Source organism: Hemiscyllium ocellatum, chromosome 9 (genome assembly GCF_020745735.1).
Source record: "Hemiscyllium ocellatum isolate sHemOce1 chromosome 9, sHemOce1.pat.X.cur, whole genome shotgun sequence".
Classification (NCBI taxonomy): domain Eukaryota; kingdom Metazoa; phylum Chordata; class Chondrichthyes; order Orectolobiformes; family Hemiscylliidae; genus Hemiscyllium; species Hemiscyllium ocellatum.
In genome coordinates, this window is record NC_083409.1 from 67,566,287 (window position 1) to 67,589,276 (window position 22,990).

Below are 22,990 nucleotides of genomic sequence, written 5' to 3' on the forward strand. Positions count from 1 at the left end.
ACTGCATATTAAGGAGAGGGTATCAAATTGCATCAATAACAGCAGCCAGTTGATTTTTTATAATCTATTTGGTATCCCACAAATTTCAAAATTTATTTGGATTTGATCTGACAATTTCTGCGTTGCTTGCAACATCTGAACAACTAGGTTTAGATGTTGCAATTTCAGGAGATGTTCACAACACCTATCCACGCAAACTTTATCTTAACTAAAAAAAACTCAAATACTTTTAGGAATCCCAAGTAATTTGCATTGAATTATCTAGTCAGTAAATAACCAAAGTGTTTGAAGTATTGAACAGATAAACAAGACAAAATAGAAAATGTTGCACCTGCTTTTTGTGTGCTTAATGCATAAAGTTTACCAACTCTACTGCTGCCAACTTATAATAGATTTGAATTAACAATTACAATGAAACCACCAACATAATGAAATTTGAAAGAATGGTTTTTGAAAACAAATGAGTACGGTTGTGGTATTTGGGGATTCATTACTCCAGTCCAATGATTTATCTTCTCTGATGGCATCTTGCTTATGTCAGCTGTTGAAGAAATAGTAAACCTTTCTTCTGACTAACATAAAAAGAAGCCACTTTATGCTAAAATGATTTATTGGTGTTCAGACAACGTGCATTCTGTGAAGACTGAGCAATACTGGGATTTCTGGTTCTTGGGGGCATAATACTGTTTTGTGGGGGAGGTTGCGTGTAGCGAGGGCAACATTACACTAGTCTATGCCGACTGAGTGGAGTTTAGTCTTCACCAGTCTCTATTTTCCCTGACTGAACAAAAACCATCCTCCACAAGAACATTTGATAGTCAGTGTGCAATGCCACTTTATGTTAAAAGTACCCAAATACAGGCATCTTCCAGTGCCTCGAAATGAATATCAGGACTCTCATAGACAACCTCCAAATACCAAAGTTATCTTAATAGAGTACTTCTAGCACATGATATTACCCTTACTGCCCTGAGTAAAGTGAGGTAAAGATAAAGAAGTTAATTGCCAGCTTGATTCAGGGGTGACGCATGGCAGTGGGCATTGAAAGGGTCAGGACATATTTAACTCAAAACCAAGAACTGCTCTAAATTACAAAGGAAGACAGGGCCATTACAAGATGTGCAAAGCAGGGAGTTTTTCTTAATCCTACAGAGAAATGATTGCTAAAACAAAATGGAAACCTGTTTTAAAACTATGAAGGGAACCACATCACACTAATGCACATAGGGTGGTAACTTAGAAAAACACTTAAGGAATAATGACTAATCAGATAGTCTTGAAACAGAAAGAGAAATAATCACATTGTAATTAGCAAACATTCACTAATAAGTACGAATGTCCAGCTGGGAATTTCTGAGTCACGGGTCATACAGGTCCTTGTGCGGCTGATAAGCCTGATCCTAGATCCCTTTTGGCAAAGGGTCAGTTAGACTCGAAACGTCATCTCTTTTCTCTCCTTACAGATGCTGCCAGACCTGCTGAGATTTCCCAGCATTTTCTCTTTTGGTTTCAGATTCGAGCAGCTGCAGTAATTTGCTTTTATCATAGATCTCAGTCTTTGACAACAGATCTGGCACGTGTTTCTAGAAAGTGGACTTGTTCCTTAGCCTTGATCACTGGCATTCCTTCCTCGGTTTCCTTTTTCGTACTTCCTCTTGCCACAGTTCTCAAAGCATTGTGTCTCTTCAAACATGAGGTTCCTCAAAGTCAGTTTCTTCTGGACGAAGATCTTCCACATGTAAACATCCAAACCTCTGCTGCATTTTGAGGGAAGTCTTCAGGGGAATCTTTGAAATGTTTGCTCCCCCCTTGTTTGAATGCCTTTTTTGAGGTGCGCAAAGATGATTTGCTTTGTAGTTACAACACAAGCATCCTAAACATACAGTCAGCCTAGTGGAGCTGGTTTGAGATGATCCTGGTCTTGATGATGATGCTATCAGCTCCTTCAGGCATGCTGATGTTAGTATGCCTGTCCTCACAGATGATGCAGAGAATCTGTTGCAACCAGCATCGATGGTACTTCTCAAGGGCGTTGAAGTGGCATCTGTACGTAGTCCAAGTTTTGCAACCATATGGAAGAATGGGAAGAATGACAGCCTCTTACACAAGAATCTAGATAACAGTACAGATGTCACAGTCCTTGAAGACTATCATCTCTAGGCATCCAAAGGTGGCACTCAAAGGTGGTGTATTGACTCTCCCTCTGATAAGAGGCAGCTTGTCAGGTTAGGGAAATGTTCCACAATTGTGATGTTTTCCATGTTAACCCTATTGGAGGGATGGACAGAACTTGCCTTGGATAGATAGAAGACTTCAGGCTTCTTGAAGTTGAGGCATTAAATGGGGATTCAAGATTTTCTTCAGAGAGTGCCAAGACAACATTGTCATCCGTATACGCAAGTCCACGAGCAATCACAACAATGTAAGTACAAGTAGAAAATTGTCAATGCAAGAGGGATTTTTTAAAAACAGATTCATTTGTGGGTTGTGGGCCCCACTGGCTGATCATTTATTGCCCATCTTTAGATGCCCTAGATAGGTGGTGAGCTGCCTTCTTGAACTGTTGCAGTCTACCTTCTGAGAGTTGACCCACAATACCATTTGGGAGGGAATTCTAGGATTTGAACCAAGCTACAGTGAAGGAACTGCAATATTTCCAAGTTAGGATAGCGAATGCGTGGAGGGGAATTTGATGGTGGTGGTATTCCTATATATCGTCCTTGTCGTTCTCGATGAATGTGTTTGTCCGTTTGGAAGGTGCTGTCTGAGGATCTATGGTGGACTTCTGCAGTGTACCTTGTAGATAATACACACTGCTGCTGAGTGTCATTGATGGAGGGAGTGGACGCCTGTGGATGTAGTGCCACAATGCTTTGTCCGGGATGGTGTCAAGCTTCTTCAGTGGTGTTGGGGCTGCACTCATCCAGATAAATGGGGTGCTTTCCATCACTCTTCTGACTTGTGCCTTGTAGATAGTGGACAGGCTTTGGGAAGTCAGGTGGCCAGTTATTCACTGCAATACGCTGAGTCTCTGACCTGCTCTTGTAGATAGTGTCTATATGGTGAGTCCAGTTTCTGCTGGATTTCTCAATAATAGCCTCCAGGATGTTGATAGTGGGGGATTCAGTGAGGTAACACGACTTAGTAAAAGATAAAAACAATGACTGCAGATGCTGGAAACCAGAGTCTAGATTAGAGTGGTGCTGGAAAAGCACAGAAGTTCAGGCAGCTTACGAGGAGTAGTAAAATCGACGTTTCGGGCAAAAGCCCTTCATCAGGAACACGGGCAGAGTGCCTGATGGGTGGAGAGATAATTGAGAGGAGGGTGGGGATGGGGAGAAAATAGCATAGAGTACAATAGGTGAGTGGGGGAGGGGATGAAGGTGATAAGTCAGGGGGGAGGGGGGAATAGATAGCTGGAAAAGAAGATAGGCAGGTAGGACAAGTCATGGGGACAGTGCTGAGCTGGAAGTTTGGAACTGGGGTGAGGTGGGGTGGGGGAAGAGGAAATGAGGAAACTGTTGATGCCCTGGGGTTCAAGTGTTCCGAGGCAGAAGACGCAGCGTTCTTCCTCTAGCCATCAGGTGGTGAGGGAGCGGCGGTGTAGGAAGCCCAGGACCTCCATGTCCTCGGCAGAGTGGGAGGAAACGTTGAAATGTTGGGCCACGGGGTGCTGTGGTTGATTGGTGCAGGTGTCCCAGAGATGTTCCTTAAAGCGCTCTAAGAGGCGTCCAGTCTCCCCAATGTAGAGGAGCAACGGATACAATAAATGATATTGATGGATGTGCAGGTAAAACTTTGATGGACGTGAGGGAGCTGGTGTGGGCGCAGGTTTTGCAATTCCTGCGGTGGCAAGGGAAGGTGCCAGGATGGAAGGGTGGGTTGTAGGGGGGCGTGGACCTGACCAGGTAGTCATGGAGGGAATGGTCTTTGCAGATGGCAGAAAGGGGTGAGGAGGGAAATATATCCCTGGTGGTGTCCGTTTGGAGGTGGCGGAAATATCGGCGGAGGATTTGGTTTTTGCGAAGGTTGGTAGGGTGGAAGTGAACTCCTCGGATACTGCCTGAACTGCTGTGCTTTTCCAGCACCACTCTAATCTAACACTACTTAATGTCAAGGGTAGTGGTTAGATTGTCTCTTACTGCGATGGTCATAGCTTGGCATTTGTGTGGTGCAAATGTTATTTGCCACTTGTCAGACCAAGCCTGGATATTGCCCAGATCTTGTTGCATTTGACCATGGACTGCTTCAGTATCTGAGGAGTTGCAAATGGTGCTGAACACTGTGCAATCATCGGCGACCATTTCCACTTCGGACCTTATGATGGTGAGAAGGTCGTTGATGAAGCAGCTAAAGATGGTTGGAACATTGGACACTGCTCTCAGATGGCTGAGCTCAAGCAATAATGATCATCTTCTTATATGACTCCAGATATGATTCCATCCACCAGAGAGTTTTCCCCCGATACACACTGATTCCAGTTTTGCAAGGGATCCTTGATGCCACACTTGGTTGAATGAAACCTTATGTTAAGAGCCAAGAACTGAAATTAGAGTAGTGCTGGAAAAGCACAGCAGGTCAGGCAGCATCTGAGGAGCAGGAAAATCGACGTTTTGGGCAAAAGCTCTTCATCAGGAATCAATAGCTGCCAGTGACACTTCATTTCTGGAATTCAGCTCTTTTCTCTATGTTTGAACCAAGGATATAATGAGGTGAGGCACTGAGTGGCCCTGGCAGAACCCAAACTGGGCTGTATTTTCAAGAGCCATAGTCAAAGCAGAAGCCTGATTAGTCTTACAATAGAATCCATTTATCTTAACTAGGATCTTTAAATGAGACATGAATATTCTAAGCATCTCGTACTGTTATGGTGATGTGAGCAATGGTATACTGTATAAGATCGTTAAAAAAATCTTATTTCACCGAATAATCTCCTTCAAGCAGTATCTCTGTACAAATATCAAAGAATAATGCCTTTGCCTTCTTTGACTCTTGAACTGTCTCAGTGTTAACTATTGCTTGAAACTCTAACACTGAGCAAGGATATGGTCAACTCACAGAATACATCTTCTTCAGCACAGGAAAATCTGAAGAATAATGCCAACTCTATGGGGCATCTTAAACAATAAACCATAGATAGTCTCAACGAATTCTCTTGCAGGTCACATGACCCTTTGGCTCACCCTAACCCAAAAATAATATACCATTGTTGTCAGTGTACATGTTCCAAGTGAAAACTCCAGCCTGATGTGAAGTTGAAAAGGCCATTCAATTGTTGCGAATGTATAAAGCTAACACATAATGGAATTCTCATCAAAGTACTCTGATCACAAGGTTTGGTTGATGGAGAAACTCTTCATACAAATACATGACCTCACCTAAAAGGAGGAAGCATACTGAATGACATCAGACGCATAATTTCAGTAGGGTCTCCCTTTTGTCTGCCACGGGATAGGTCATTGCAAGAATCCTGTTCCATCACCTCCATAGCTGAAGAGTTCCTACAGGAGTCACAGTTATAATTCTGTTGATCAAGTAGGTCAGTGGACATCAGCTCAGCAAGCTAAATTCAAGAAAAATTGTCAAGCAGCAGCAACCTCTATACATGGCTACCTTTGATCTCAAAGGCCTCAGCTACGGCTATCTGGGAGCAATCTCCTGACATTTTGTCACCATTGTCAGCCTGCTTGAAGATTAACATGCAGGCTGTGAACCTTACATATGGATCTAGTTCAAGCGAAAAACGGAATCAAACAAGACTGTGTAATTGCACCAATGTTTTCTTCCTCACCACAACACTCCGTCCCAACACTATGAAACTCTTGACCAGAATTGAATCTCTCTACAGGTCAAGTGGGAAACTATTCAACCTACATTGGCTCCAGTTAAAAACCATCATCTCAACTGCCAACATTAAGCAACAGTATACAGAAGCTGTTTTATGTGAACATTTTTGAGGACCGAGCTCCAAACCATCGTCAATGCATTCACTGAGATTATTTGAAAGAATGGGCTTGAGGCAAAACATCTAGAACTCCAAGCCCTTGACAAACTTGGTCCCGCCATGCAAAGCTGTATCCCTGTCAAGGTCCATGATGAGCTATTGGACAACATGGATCAAGGGCTCATTGGTTAGCACTGCTGCCTCACAGCGCCAGGGACCGAGGTTCAATTCCTGCCTCGGGTAACTGTCTTTGCGGAGTTTGCACATTCTCCCAGTGTCTGCGTGGGTTTCCTCAGGGTGCTCCAGTTTCCTCCCACAGTACAAAGATGTGCAGCTTAGCTGAATTGGCCATGCTAAATTGCCCATAATGTTAGATGGATTTGTCAGGGGTAAATATAGGGGGTTTGGTTTCTCTTCGGAGGGTCGGTGTGGACTTGTTGGGTCGAAGGGCCTGTTTCCACATTATAGGTCATCTAAATTCTTGTACTTTGGAAACATCTTAGCGAAGGCAAACATTGATAATAAGCCTTTTGTCTTCTCAGATGATATCAGAGAAAAACATTACTTGATGGTAAGGACCTCAAACTTGACACCAAGTTCATAGTCTGCTGGGTTGTGGTGTTACCTACCATCCTGGATGTGATGGAAACATGTACATTGCACAGCAGACACCTCAAATTCAGGGAGAAATATCACAAGCCATTTTTTAGGATGTTGCAGAGGCTTCAATATCAAGGTTCTCTCTCAGGACAACATAACAAATGTTGAGACACTGATTACAGTCAAACTGCTTAATGTGTTGAATGAGTCACATTGTCTACGTCTGACAAGAGTTCCAAAACAAGCTCTCCACTCTGAGCTTCATCATGGCAAGTGATTACGGGGTGGAGCAGAGGTCACACTCAAAGCTGTTCTGAAAAGTTGCAACATTCCCACAGAATAGTGGCAATCTTTTCTCAACACTGCCTAAGTTGATGAAGAAGCAGTCACAAATGTACGAACTATATGGGTACAAGAAGAGGCTAAGTGCATTCAAAAATCCAAGCATCCCACCTACCGCCTTATCAAATTTCATTTGCACAATCTATGCTAGAATACGCGGTCCTGTGTGAGATTGTTTCATTGCCTCAGGATCAAAAATCTCAAAGTGAAAAAACAGCACGAGTGCTGAGGAATTGCCCAAGAAGAACAGCTATATTCTTCTTCACTTTAAACTATTTGGATTCTCGACCTCTTCAATTAAGATAAAGATATTTCTATATTTTTTATAGCATGACGCAAGTATCAAGGATATTATTGGAAAAACGTATTCCTTTCCAGTTCTCTAAGAACATAGAATTTGACACGATGGTCATAGCTAACATTAAATAATATCCTTTTTCAGTATTTACACAAATTAAAATCTGAACAGATTACTAAATGTTAAGCCTTGTTTTAGAGTTTGAAGTTGCTCCAAAATGTATGCTGGGTTGATTACTTGAAGTTCCAGAAATTGTTTCCTACTTTATGCACTTTGGAATATATTTCACGATGATATGATGCGATCGATACACTAATTATAAATTCTAATGCAAGCCATACATGTTTTATTCTTTATTTTCTCCATTACACAAATGTAATTTAGAATCAGCTGGCAGACGAGACAACAATGGGTTCCAGACTTAATTGGATTAGACAATAAAATGTGAATAATAAACCTGCAGATTTTTATCTTTTGACAAACGTATGATCAATGGAGAAACAATTAATTAATGGTCATTCTGATTATATACTTATTGGTTACAAATGCATTTAACTCCCAGATGTCCTGGTGTAATTTGAAAACATTTAAATTATACTTGCCCAATGCTGGATATCCCAAGTAGAATCGGTCTGCTCCGAGCCATCCAAGGAACAAGGAGAGAGCCACTGCCACTTTATAAGAGTAACCAGATCTTTAAAAAGAAGAAAAAAAATCAAAATAAAGATCACCTTATGTCTGAAGGAAGTGATAACAGATCAGATAGAAGATATGACTCTGAGAAACATTCTGCTGTACTGAACTGTTTTAACTGACGAATCTTCTGATGAACAGAAAAAATAAACATGGCAATGCAGCATAACTGTACATCACAGAATTGCTAGGATATAGATTTGCATCTAGTGTCCCATATTTCTGCAGTCTTAATCTCAGCTTTACTGGTGTTACAACCACTTACGCTTTTAAGTATTACTTAGAAGACTCAAGATGTAGTTGAAACTATATTTCTATCCTTTTAATTTTCATTGACTTAGAATTTTTAAACCTTTGAGAGCATTAGCCAAAATATCAGGGAATAATACATTCATTCTCTGCCAGCTGTAGAAGTATAGAGTGAAATGGGTTCAGTTATCCTTAATCTATCTCCTTGAGAGTAAAGACACTACAACAGAAAATTGTTTCACATAACCTGAGACAAAGAGAGGAGACATATGGGAAATGGTAATAAGCTACCCTTCATTCAAAGCAGAAGTTTAAACACACACCTGAAGCAAAGTGGGTGAGAATTTGTTCTGCATCTTGCTACTGTTATGAACTTGAACGTATGTACTGTACCTTTGAGAGAGAGAATGCTGTTCTGAACTGAGAACTTACAAGCACCTGAATATGTGACTAGGTGGCAGCCCCACAGTGTACTGGAAAATTGAAATACATACATTTGGCTGTGAAATGGATACCTGAGTTTTGGTTGCTGTTTTGACAATAACTCAAATTTAAACAGCTAAAATTATGCCCAGGAGACTAGAACCCAATTGAGTTTGAATTTAATGTTTCGCCAACATCAAACCAATGCGATAGTCTGATGTTGGAGGGTGTAAAAATATGGACAGTTTGAAAAATGGTCAGAGAGCAACTGCCATAAACAGAGAAATTCCTGGAGAGCTAATTGTCCATCTAACATCTTACTCTCAAAGAAATTAGAAAACACTCTCTATCAAAGGTATCTTTTCATGTGAAACATACTCGCAGTGAAAAGATGATGACCCAGGGAGATCAACAGCTGGAACAGTGAAGACACAGAAGATGGCAGATATGGTGTGGTTTTGAAATTAGGTTGATGTAATTTTACTAAGTGTCTCATTGGAACATCATATTGTTATAGAGTTGGAGACAGATAGTAAGCATTGGGGGGCGGGGGGGCTTCGATTTGTGAATAGCTTTTGTTTAATTTTCACTTTTAGAGTTAGAAACTAAATTGATGTCTCTTTCTCTAAATAATGGAACTTGGGAATTTTCTGTCACTTATATTTTAACAAATTATAAGGTGAGGAGAGCTTTTCTGGGTGTTTGGTTCAATTAAAAGAGGGATTTGCCTCCATGTTAAACACAATGCTGTTCAAGATCACAATATACTTACGGATGAAGGCAATTTAACCCATCGTCATCCATTCAGAAGAACCCTACATTCCCACCTGCATTAATTCCATACCTTCCACCATTTTCACCAACATTGTTTCTTCAATGTTTCCAAGATTTTTCCTCTAACCAGAAGTTAATTCAAAATATTGCTCACCACTTGAAGGATGAATCACCTTCTAGAACCATAATAAAATTACTTACTAGTTCAAACTCGTATTTCCCATTGAAAAGAAACAATTTTGCCTGCCTTTTCCATGTCGCACATATAAGACCATCCATCAAATCTTCTCTGCCAATCAATGATATCATGACTGATCTGACAATCCGCAGCTCCACCTTCCTGCCTTTTCCCCATAGCCCTTGATTCCCTTACTGAACAAAAATCTGTCTATCTTAGCCTTGAATAAAGTAAATGACCTAGCCTCAACAGCTCTCTGTGGGAAAGGATTCCAAAGGATTCCTGATGATTCTGAGAGAAGAGTGAAGCGAATCCACCTCCTCAACTCTGTCTTAAAAGTATGACCCCTTGTTCTAAGATTAGGCCTTGTGGTCCAAGACTGCCCCATAAGATCATAAAATATAGGGCAGAGTTAGGACATTGGACTAATTGAGTTTGCTCCACTATTCAATCATAACTGATATGTTTCTCAATACCATTTTCTGCCATCTCCTTAAAACCCTTGATCCCCTTACTAATCAAGAACCTACTGCTGTTTTAAATATCACTCCATGACAGTCTCCAGAGTTTCCTCTGGCAATGAATTCCACTGATTCACCACCCTCTGACTGAAATAAATCCTCATCTCAGTTCCAAAGGGTTGTTGCTTCAATGAGTGTCTGTGGGTCTTAGTTTCAGCCAACTAGTGGAAACATCATCTTAACATCCACTCTGTCCAGACGGTTCAATGTTTTAAGTTTCAATGAGATCCCCCTCATCCTTCTGAACTCCTTCAAGGACAGACGCAGAGTCCTTAACAACTCTTCATATGACAAGCACAGAAGGGAAGGAACCTTTCTGTATCTTCCCTAACAAGTCCTCCAAGAACCTTCAACGTTTCTATAAGGCTGCCTCTCATTGTTCTATATTCAGAGTAAAGGCCCAATCTCAATCAACCTCTTCTAAATTGTTATAAGGCAGTACCTCTTTCTCTGGTATCAGTGAAGTGAACTCTTTCTGAACGGTTTCCAATGCCAGTATATCTACTGTTGAATAAAGAGACTACAACTCTTAACTGTATTTCAGGTGTGGTCTGACCAGTGACATACATAATTTTAGCAAAACTACCTATTTTTCTACTCAATTCTTTTGAAATAGAGGCCAACATCCCATTTTCGTGATTCATGGAGGAGGACATACAAATTCTTCTATTCTGGAGTTTTCTGCAGTCTTTCTCCATTTAAATAATATTTAGTTCCTCTCTTCTTCCTAAAGTGCAAAACCACACAATTCTTCATATTCTATTCCATCTGCCAAGATCAAACCTGTCTACACCTCTCTGCAGACTGTATATCATTCTCACTATTTGCCTTTCCACCTATATTTGTGTCATCTACAAATGTGGCGACAGTACATTCACTTTCCTCATCCAAGTCGTTAACACATATTATCAAGAATTGTGACTTCTGCACTGATCCCTGCACCACATCACTAGTTATAGGTTGCCATTCTGAAAGTACCCCGATCCTAATTCTCTGTCTTTTACTTGTTAGCCAATCCTCTATCCACGTTAATACACTACGTACAACACCATGGACGCTTATCTTAATAAGTAGCCTAATGTATGGTACATTATCAAATGCTGTTTGAAAATACAAATATATCACATACACAATGTCTTTATCTATCTTACTTGTTACCCTCTCAAAGAATTCCCGTAGGCTTGTCAGGCATATGTTCCCCTTTATAAAGCTATGCTGACTCTATTTGGTCATATTATGTAACGCTAAATGCTCTATTATTACATCCTCCCTACTGTTTCATTAAATTCTCTTTGCATTCTATTACACAACATTTCTGAGCTTTCTTGACTACTACTCTACCTGCACACTAACCTTCTGTGATTCAAACATGAGGACATCCAGATCTCCCCTAATTTCAGAGTTCTCAACCCCCCCCCCCCCACCATTTAGTTAATATGCTTCTTTTAATTCTTTCTGCCAAAATGAACAATTGCTCAATTTCCCACTTAGTACTCCATTTGCCAGATATTTGTTTTATCTCCATATCCTTTAGTAGGTTACTTATGCCCTTGTCACAATTTACATTCTTACCCATCTTTATGTCATCATCAAACTTGTTACCATATCTTTGACTCCTTTATCTAAACCATTCACATAAATTGTAAAAGGTGGAGGCCCAGCACCTGACTGTGCGGCACACCATATGCAACATTCTGTTGCCCAAGAAAGACTTACCTATTCCTTTACTATTTCCTGTTAACTATGCTAGTTTGTTACCCTCTACCCTCTGCAAAGTATTTATCAACACCTCTGCCTATTCCTGGTTCCCCATTATTATTTCTCCAGCCTCGTACATCTCAATCATCTTCCATAATCAGGAACAACATACTCCATATACACTCAGCACTGTGGCCAAATTCAGTTCAACTTCACTTACAAATCTGCTGACAACACCGCTGTTGTAGGTTGGAGCTCAAAAGACGGGACAGAATACAGGAAAGTGATTGAGTACTTAGCGGCATGGTGTAAAAGCAGCAATGTTTCAATTAACAGAAAGGGCTGGAAAAGCTCAGCCGACCTGGCCACATCTGTGGAGAGAAATCAGCATTAACATTTTGGGTCGAGTGACCCTTCTTCAGAACAGGTATCCCACAGGTGCGGCCAGACCTGCTGAGCTTTTCCAGCAATTTCTGTTTTTGTTTCAGATTTACAGTATCTGCAGTTCTTTGGTTTTTAATGTTTCCATCAATGTCAGCAAAATGAAGGAGCTGGTCACTGACATCAGGAAGTGGAGTGGAGGGCACGCTCCTGTCTGCATCAATGGTGCTGAGGTGGAGATGGTCAAAAGCGTCAAATTCCTGGGAGTGATGATCACCAACAACCTGTCCTGGTCCACTCTTGCCGATGCAATGGTCAAGAAAGGACAACAATGCTTCTACTTCCTCAGGAGCTAAGTAAATTTGGCATGTCCAGAGACTCATACCAATGATGTAACATAGAAAGCATCCTATCTGGATGCATCACAGTGCAGTATAGCAACACTCTTCCCAAGACACTGCAGAGAATCATGAAATCAGCCCAGCTCATTATGCAAACCAGCCTCCCAAACATTGACACCATCTATACATTCCTCCGACTTGGTCAAGCTACCAACATAATCAAAGATCAGTCCCACCCTGGTTATACACTCTTCCATCCTCTTCTTTTGAGCAGAAGATATAAAAGTTTGTATAACATATGAACAGATTCAAGAACAGCTTTTCCATGCTGTTATCAGACTTGTTAACAGACCTCTCAAATCTTAATGCTGATCTCTCTCTCTCTGCATCTGCAACTGTAATACTGTATTCTGTAAGCTGATGCACTATGATATGATTTGATTATATAGAATGCAAAACAACACTTTTCACTGTCTCAGTATGTGATAACAATGAATCAAACCCAAACCTGAGAGTAGATACATAAGCAAAACAGAAATTATAAATGGGAGGCAAAAAGAAAAATTAGTACAAATTTTTGCAAGGCAGAGGAAACAAAGATTTAAAATAGATAACAAGGGAGTTTGGGGTGCAAAATGGTGTATCCTTCAATGTATGATGTTCAGAATATTGGATCCTGATTCTAATTTCTTACTAAGACATGGACAAAAGGGGGGCACAAATCCCCAGTTTTAGGGAGATTACAAAAGGGTCACAATATTGCTTTTATAAAACACCGAGTGTGTTATGGTAGAAGTGTGTCAAATCTGACCATATGGATTGAATTGAAGAACAAAAAAATGGGCAATTGCATTGTTGGCAGCATACAATAGATCCATAAGGAGTCAGAAAGAGACAGAAGAGCAATGGTGAGGACAAATCTCTGAGCAACACCAAATCAACAAGACAATACTTGAGGGAGATTTCAGCTACCCAGAATAAACAAGAATAAAGTAACATAAAAGATATCATGGGATAGAATTCTTAAAAGTCAGTGAGGATATTCAGAATCAAAGGGGAAGGATCAATTCCAGACTTAGTTTTAGGAATGAAACAAGAACAGATAGAAGAGGTACTGATTGGGAGCACTTCATTGGAAATTAATAGGATTTATGGAAAAGAATGAAGTCACTAGGAATATAAATTCACAACTAGAGATTTAGTTGAAGTAGACTAAAGTAACTTGCAAGTTACTGGACCTCACTGCCTAAAAGGGTGATAGAGGTGGAAATCCTCCACACATTCAAGACTTGGGTGGCATGGTGGCTCAGTGGTTAGCACTGCTGTCTCACAGCACCAGGGTCCCAGGTTCAATTCCAGCCTCAGGTTACTGTCTGTGTGGAGTTTGCACATTTTCCCAGCATCTGCATGGGTTTCCTCCAGTTTCCTCCTACAGTCCAAAGATGTGCAGGTCAGGTGAATTGGCCATGCTAAATTGCCTGTAGCATTATGTGCATTAGTCAGGGGGAAATGGGACTGGGTGGATTACTCTTCAGAGGGTCGGTGTGGACTTGTTGGGCTGAAGGGCCTGTTTCCACACTGTAGGGAATCTAATCTAAACAAACTATTTAGATGAATACTTGAAACACCATGGTATACAAGGCTTTGGGCCAAGTGCTGGAAAACATGATTAGAAGTGATGCATGTTTGATGACCATTGAAGACGGGATGTCTGAAGGGCCACTTTCCATGCTGTAAGATCTTATGACAATCAGTACTAGATCACTGGAAGGTATTCAAGGAGGAGATAGTGAGGGCTCAGAGCAAGTAAATGGTCTCAAAGCAAAAGGTTGGGACTAAGAAATCCAGGATAGCAAGGACAGAAAGAAGGAGCTAAAGATAAAAAAGGCAGATTATCAAAGGCACAGTACTGCATAAAATCTAGAACAGCATAAACGTATGGAGTAAAATGAAAATGAAAAATAGAATTAGGAAAGAAATGAGACAGCTGGAAAGAAATATCGTCAAGTAAAATCACGGAACCTTAAAGATTCTTTAGAAATAAATAAACAACAAGAATACCACTAAAGAAAGAGTACAGTCTGTTGGAGACCATAATGATATTCAGTTCATGCAGTCATAGCATCTGGCTAGAATTGTTAATGAATACCATTGGACCTGTTTTCATAAAAAAGACGATTAATACAGACACTGAAATCAGGGAGGAGACAAATATTTAAATAACTTTCACATACTGGGGTGTGAGAGAATATTTGAGGAGAAAGTGAGGACTGCTGATGCTGGAGATCAGAGCTGAAAATGTGTTGCTGGAAAAGCACAAGTCAAGCAGCATCCAAGGAGCAGGAGAAGGGCTCATGACCGAAACATCGATTCTCCTGCTCCTTGGATGCTGCCTGACCTGCTGCGCTTTTCTAGCAACACATTTTCAACTGTGAGAGAATATTTTTCAAGTGAATAATTTGTCAGGGCCAAATGTATCCTAGACTGTTAACAAAGTGTCAGAAGAAATTATGGAGGCTCTGAAAGCAATTTTCCAATTCTCCTTGGCTTCAGTGTTGCCAGGGGACAGGTGGACATTTAGCACATCTAAGATATGATTTTTGAGGAGGTAACAGAAAGGTTGATGGGGATAAGGCAACTGATGTAGTATGAATGGATTTTAATAAGGCTTTTGAAAAGGTATCACCAAAGGTAAAAGCTCTTGGGATCCAAGGAAATCGCAACTTAGACCCAAAATACCTTAGTGGCATGAGATACACACATACAAACTTAGAGTCATCGAGATACACAGCACTGAAACAGACCCTTGGGGCCAACTCATCTATACTGACCAGGTATCCTAAATAAATCTAGTCCCATTTGCAAGTACTTGACCCATATCCTTGTTTGTGTGATTAGAGATTGCTTTCAGTGTGGTTTTATCATGTGCAGTTCTGGTCCTTTGCTTTTTTGTGATGTTTATTGATTTGGACATGAATATTGGGGGGCTGATGAAGAAATATGCAAATGATACATTGTTTTGCATGACTAATAATGAGAATAAAGTTGTAAACATCAGGAAGAGATCACTGGAATAGTAAATTGGGTGAAACAGTGGCAAATGGAGATCAAACATGACTGGTGGGAGGAAATGAATTTGGGAAGGCTAATAATATACAATAAATGCTAAAATACCAATAAGTACAAAAAAATTCAGAACTTTGGAGTGCATATCCCCCAATCTCCAAAGGGGTGAGAAAGTTGATAAGGTGGTCAAGAAAGCATGTGGACATTATTAATTGAGACATAGAAAAATCAGAGCAGAGTATATATGCTGGAACTTAATAAGAAACTGTGCCAGAATCGGTTTGCCGTGTGTAATTCTGATCAGAGCATAACAGTAAATATGCAGTTGTTTGAGAAATTACTAAGGAAATGGACAGGCATGTTGTCTGGACTGGAGAATTATAGTTATCGGGAAGGACTGAACAAAGTATGGGTGTTTTATTTGGAACACAGGTTCAGGAGAGATATAATTTTATTATTGTAATGAGAGATCTTGATAAACTAAAATAGAAAGACCGGATTTCTTTTGATTTCCAGAATCCAGGAGCACGGACTTAAGATTACAGTACAGAGGTTGAGAGATTTGAGGGCAATTATTTTTCATCCGGAAGATGGAGATTTGAACTTACTACTTAAGAGTGGCAGAGTTAAAAATCCTCACATTTAAGTAGTACTTGGATGTGTATGTGAAGGGCCAGTGGACAGCGAAGGTTATCTCAGAGTACAATGGGATCTTGACAATGGGGCCGAGGAGTGGCAGATGATGTTTAATTTACATAAATGCGAGGTGCTGCATTTTGGAAAGGCAAATTGGGGCAGGTAATGGTAAGGTCCAGGGGAGTGTTGCTGAATGAAGAGGTTCATAGTTCCTTGAAAATGGAGTCCCAGGTCAGTAGGATAGTGAAGCAGCATTCGGTATGCTTGCCTTTATTGGTCAGTGCATTGAGTATAGGAGATGGGAAGTCATGCTGTGGCTATACAGGACATTGGTTCAGCCACATTTGGAATATTCGTGTGCAGTTCTGGTGTGCCTCCTATTGGAAGGATGTTGTGAAACTTGAGAAAAGATTCAGAAAAGATTTACGAGGATGTTGCCAGGGTTGGAGGGCTTGAGCTATAGGGAGAGGCTGAATAGGCTGGGCCGATTTTCCCTGTAGCTTTGGAGGCTGAGGGGTGACCTTTTCGAGGTTTATAAAATCATGACGGGCACGGATAGGGTAAACAGATAAGGTATTTTCCCTGTGGTGATTTAATCTGAAACTCGAGGGCATAGGTGTAGGGTGAGAGGGAAAAGTCATAAAAGGGACAACTTATTCATCCGGGGGTGGAGTATGTAGTGAGCTGCCAGAGGAAGTTGTGAAGGCTGGTACAAATACAACATTTAAAAGGCATCTGGAGGGGTATATGAATAGGAAGGATTTACAGGGATATGGGCCAAATACTGGCGAATGGGACTAGATTTATTTAGGATATTCAGTCGTCATGGATGTGTTGGACACAAGGGTCTGTTTCTGTGCTGTACATCTCTATGATTCTAAATGCTGTAACCCATAGGACAATGAACCAAAAGTTGGAATGATTCAACCTGTATGACCATGATGGACCAAACTGCCACTATCCATGCAATAAATTTCCATGATTCTTGAGAGCATGAATTCAAAGAAATGCCTGATTGGACACATTTGGGGGGGGGGGTTTGGAGGGTTCGCAGGCCCAAGGGGGCTTAGAGATAAATGGGAGGGGGGGACTGGGGGGAGGGTAGTATCTGTACTTGCAATGGGTAGATGAAGGTGGGGGGGGGGGTTTATGGTGATAGGTCAGAGCGGAGGGTGAAGTGGATAGGTGGGAAGGAAGACGGGACAGCTAGGACTGTCAAGTGGGTGGATTGGAGAGTTGGATTTGGGATAAGGTTGGGGAAGGGAAGCTCAGGAAAATGCTGAAATTAACATTGATCGTGTGTGGTTGGAGGGTCCCAAGGCAGAAACCAAAAGGGTAGCCATAGGCACATGCATGGGCCCCAGCTATGCTTGCTTCTTCGTTGGGTACGTGCAGCAGTCCATCTTTCACAGCTACACCGGCACCACTCCCCACTTTTTCCTCCGCTACATTGATGACTGTATCAGCACCACCTCATGCTCCCATGAGGAGGTTGAACAATTCATCAACTTCATGAACACCTTCCACCCTCACTTCAAGTTCACCTGGACCATCTTGGACACCTCCCTCCCCTTCCTAGACCTCTCCATTTCCATTTCCGGTGACCGACTCAACATGGATATCTACTTCAAATCCACCTCCTCCCATCCCACCTCCTGTAGGAACAATATCCCTTACTCCTAATTCCTCAGCCCCCCCACATTTGCTCTCAGGAGCACCAATTACACTCCACAACACCCCAGATGCCTCCTACTTCAAGGACTGCACATCTCCTCCACTTCCCGCACCTCCGCCCTTGAACCCCATCCCTCCAATTGCAACAAGGACAGAACCCACCTGCTTCCCGGTTCTCATCTTCCATCCCACCAACCTCTGGATACAACACATCATCCTCTGCCATTTCTGCTACCTACAGACAGACCCCACCACCAGAAACATATTTCCCTCCCCACCTCTTTCAGCATTCTGCCGAGACTAGTCCATCCACAACTTCCTTGTTAGGACCATGCCCTCCTCCAATCGGAGTACCTTCACTTGCCACTGCAAGAGATGCAAAACCTGTGCCCACACCTCCCCCTCACTTCCATCCAAGGCCCCCAAGGATCTTTCCACATCTGGCAAAGATTTTCCTGCACCTCCAAACACTTCATCTACTGTGTCCATTATTCTCGATGTGGTCTCCTCTACATTAGGGAGACAGAGTGCCAACTTACAGAATGTTTCAGATAACATCTCTGAGACACACGCACCAATCAACCCCACCAGCCTGTGGCCGAACACTTCAACTCCCCTTCCCACTCCGTCAAGGTCATGCAGGTTCAGGGCCTCCTCCACTGCCAAATTCTGGCCATCAACGTCTGGAGGAAGAACACCTCATCTTCCACCTTGGGACGCTCCAACCGCGAGGGATCAATGTTGATTTCAGTAATTTCCTCATCTCCCCAACTCTACCACAGATCCAAACCTCCAACTTGGCACCGCCTTCTTGAACTGTCCTACCTGCCCATCTTCCTTCCCACCTATCTGATCCAACCTCTCACCATCAACACCCACCCCCCCACCCCCCCGCCCCACCTTCATCTACCTATCTCATTCTCAGCTACTTTCCCCATAGCCTCATTTATCTCTCAGCCCCCTTGGGGGACCCCAACATTCCTGATGAAGAGCTTATGCTCGAAACGTTGACTCTCCTGCTCTTCAGATGCTGCTGACTGGCTGTGCTTTTCCAGGACCACACTTTTTGAGACTGATAACTGAATTCATGACTACAACTGTCTGAACTTCAAATATATGCCTGCACACACTGAGTCAGAATCGAGGATGCAGAAGTGTGATAATGAGCATTTGGTGGTGTGATACTCATGGCCTGCAAAGTTTATTTCAGCCAAGAAACCATATCACTGAAATAATAGTATAACATCTACACATCATCCCAATGATATCATAGTTTACATTTGATGTCCAGTCAAATGTGGCAGTCAGTACACTCAGCAAAATCCAACAAACAGCTTTTGGGGCTTTACAATGGGCATAAGTGCCCCTGGATTTCAAAATTCAGAAGAAATGAAGATAAAACTCTTGTTGAATACTTATAAACAATTCATTTCAAATATGTCAAGCTGACCAATACAATTATTTCTATGATAGTTCACAATTCTACTCTCAAAAGTTGAATGTATCAGCACAAATCCGACATTTAGGTTCTGTCTACCTTTCATCTTACATAAATGATCACATGAGCAGGGCTCAAGAATCATAACTGCAAGTGTGAGACTTCTGGTTTCATACAAACAATTGCAGATCATAGATATTTCATTACCTTAATTTTATGATAAAACAAATGAAAATTGGTCCCTTTCAATGCACTGAAATGAATAATTACAATATTACCGGAGAATACCTTGGTAAAGATTAATGGTTAAAACTAGCTATGTACTCACAGGTTAGGGCACAATTAATTAATTTTATGGTACAGGGTTATGTTTATGGTAGGAAATACTATTAACAAAGTAATTTCAACACAGGAGGCTAGTAGGTCCATCAAAATTATGTTGGTACTCTGTGGAACAATCATGTCTTTGAAATGGCTGATCATCTCCATTTCCATTAACTGTGACCGCACAGATGGGCTCTTTCAGCCTGGTATAAGATACAGCCCCCACCAAAATGGAAGAACAAACATCCTCCAACTAACCCCAGCAAAAGCCCTGACCTAATGTTCCTGGCAACTCCATCTTGCCAACATCTTTCCCAACCATTGCTTAGAAGCATAGAATCCCTACAACATGGAAACAGACCATTCGCTCACAGAGTCCACACCAATCCTCCAAAAAGCACCCCACCCAGACCCACCCCCCTGCCCCATTACTGTAACTCTTCAGTTCCTCTGGCTAATCCACCTAGCCTGCACTTTCCTGGACACTACGGGCAATTTAGCATGGCCCATCCATCTAACTTACACATCTTTGGACTATGGGAGTAAAACGAACCAACTGAAGGAAAGCTATTCAGACACGGGGAGAATATGCAAACAGGAGATTGGCACAATGGGCCAAATAACCACCTCCTGGATCATAACAATTCTGTGATTCCAAAAGGCTATGGTCCTTCCTTGTGGCTTAAAGTTGTAGCAAATGCGAACACTGCTGTGAAACTGAAGTTTTCCTTAAATATGCTCTAAATGTTTGCAGGAATATCGACACAACCACATTCCATCTAAAAAGAAGATAAAGAAAGCACGAGAGAACATAAGCTGGTGGTCTTCTAACTCACCCAAATACAAACACAAAACTTGGTTGATCATACACCTCCACTCCAGATCCTGTCAGCAGTTCAAAATTTCTCTATCATATTCCAATAAGTACCTTTAATTACTTCACAGCCATCTTAAGAAAATCTAGATCTTTTGACTAAGAAATTAACGAATGAAAGATTAATTTTTCCATGATTGAAGTGTTTCCATTTTGACAAGTCAGGAAATAAGTTGTTCATATGTTTGTGGGACTTAATTGTCTCTTTTTTGCAAAAATATTCACTTTTGGGAATGTGACATTTTGACTGGCCAGCATTTATTGCCCATCTCTTGTTGCCCTTGCATAGGTGGAGATGAGCCGCCTTCTTGAAATGTTGCAGTTCGTGTGCTGTAGACCCATAATGGCATCAGGGAGTGAATTCTAAGATTTTGAGCTAGCGACAGTAAAGGGTGATATTGCCAAGTTAGGATGGTAAGTGGCTTGGAGGGGAACTTGCAAATATTGGTGTTCCTATATACCTGCTGCTCTTGTGCTTCTAGATGGAAGTGGTTGCAGGTTTGAAAGATGTGATCTAGTGACCTTTGGTGAATTTCATCATTCTCTGATAGGGTCTTCAAAAGATCCTGAGCCTCGATCTCAATGGAGAGATCTACATAGCAAGACAACTTATCTGCTCAGAGTATAACAAGCCTTTTCAGTATGTTCTATTGGTTTTAGCTCCATTCCTGATCTTTACTTTCTCCTCTTTTAGCACACATAACATCACTCCATTTAAATCTCCATTGTGATGTCCATTCCAGCATCTCTAGTTTTGCACACATATCAGGATATCTTCAACACAAGGCCTCATGCTTCCCAATATTGTGCAAACATGCATCAATGTACCATTGAGCACCATAATGGTTGACATTGTACTGTGGTCATGGAAGCTTCATGCAAAAGATATTGTGGAGATCTGTGAAAGTGTTGACAATTCCCTACTAACAAGATTCGGGAATTCTGATGGCTTCTTTTACCTTGCTGCACAGAATTTTCTGCAGCACAAAACTGGACAGAATTTAGAGAAATTAATTTCATTGGTGAGCTGCTTCTTCTACTCCACACAAAGAGCCATTTTAGGTCAGTGGAAGAAAGGGAGGCAGTGGATTCATTTTAAAGGGTTCTGAAGAAGGGTCACTCGACCTGAAACATTAACTCGAAGTTCTCTTCACAGATGCTGCCAGACCTGCTGAGCTTTTCCAACAATTTCTGTTTTTGAGCCATTTTAAAGTTGTTTTCTATACAAGACTTTGTAACCCCATTGTCATTCTTAGTTGTTCTTAAATAATATAGTACCAAGACTTTCTCCTGTACTATTCAACATTCTCACATCTACTTCTATTTGCTGGTATACCACCTTTCAAAAATTGAGTTTAAAATCTTTCCAACCAGACAAGTATATCCCTCCATAAAGACACTGGTTCCAATTTGGTTCATATGCAACTTTTCTCTTCTAAAGAGGTTGCTCTCTGCATCTGAATGAAACCCAATGTGTCTGGAATCTGCAAAGCTCTCTCCTCCTCGATGCTTTGTGCCAGGCCTCGATCCTTCTTACCTTCGTATTCCTACTCTTCCAGGTAGATAACATTGTAAGCAATCTGGAGATTACTACTTTTGAGATCTCCTTTATAAACTGCTTTCCGAGAGTCTCAGAGACAAAAGGTGAGAAAAATTGGGTGAAAAATAGAAATTTAGGTCAGTGGAAATAGTTGCGCTTACATGAAACTTTTGCAGGGACAGAAAAGGAATGCACTCTACAGCATTATTTTACTATTCAAGTTGATATCAATCAATTGTAAACAATATAGCTAAGATTTAGATTAGATTACTTACAGTATGGAAACAGGCCCTTCGGCCCAATAAGTCCACACCGACCCGCCAAAGAGTATACCACCCAGACCCATACATTTACCCCTTCACCTAACACTACAGGCAATTTAGCATGGCCAATTCACCTAACCTGCACATTTTTGGATTGTGGGAGGAAACCGGAGCACCCGGAGGAAACCCACGCAGACACGGGGAGAATGTGCAAACTCCACACAGAGTCGCCTGAGGCGGAAATTGAACCCGGGTCTCTAGCGCTGTGAGGCAGCAGTACTAACCACTGTGCCACCCACATTTAAAAATGTTACTTTTAGCAGAACAAATTCCAATCATAAATAATACACACAAAAGTCAGAGTGTTAATATCTGTTCCAGGAAGTAGTCTCTCAAATAGCATGTGAAGCAGTATGATACTGGAATTCCGATTTGCCTATTGATAACACAGTAATGATAAGGTTGAAAATTGTCAACAGTTTTATTACTTTGTATGATGCCTAGTGGCTGCAACATTTTGTTACCCTTTAAGAAAATTTAGCATTGCAGCTCTTCCATAGGCAAGTTCATTGCTGGTTTGGTCAGTCACTCTAGATTTACTCTAAACCTATGTTTTGATATTTCTTACTTAAATGTCATTTCTCAGTCTCATAGCAATGACAGTTTAAAAAATTAAACACCTTAATACATTCTACAGAAGATATTAGAAACAGCAGATTGCTGATTAAAAATA

The 22,990-nt window shown here is 41.3% G+C and overlaps 1 protein-coding gene across 1 annotated transcript in view; it reads right to left on the bottom strand.

The window, feature by feature from the left end:
• The window catches only part of tm2d1 (TM2 domain containing 1), an 87,548-nt gene that overhangs the window by 58,426 nt on the left and 6,132 nt on the right, over positions 1–22,990 (bottom strand). Inside the window, exon 4 of the mRNA XM_060829810.1 lies at positions 7,787–7,878. Within this exon, the coding sequence (XP_060685793.1) occupies positions 7,787–7,878 (92 nt within the window). The remainder of the gene's footprint in view (positions 1–7,786; positions 7,879–22,990) is intronic.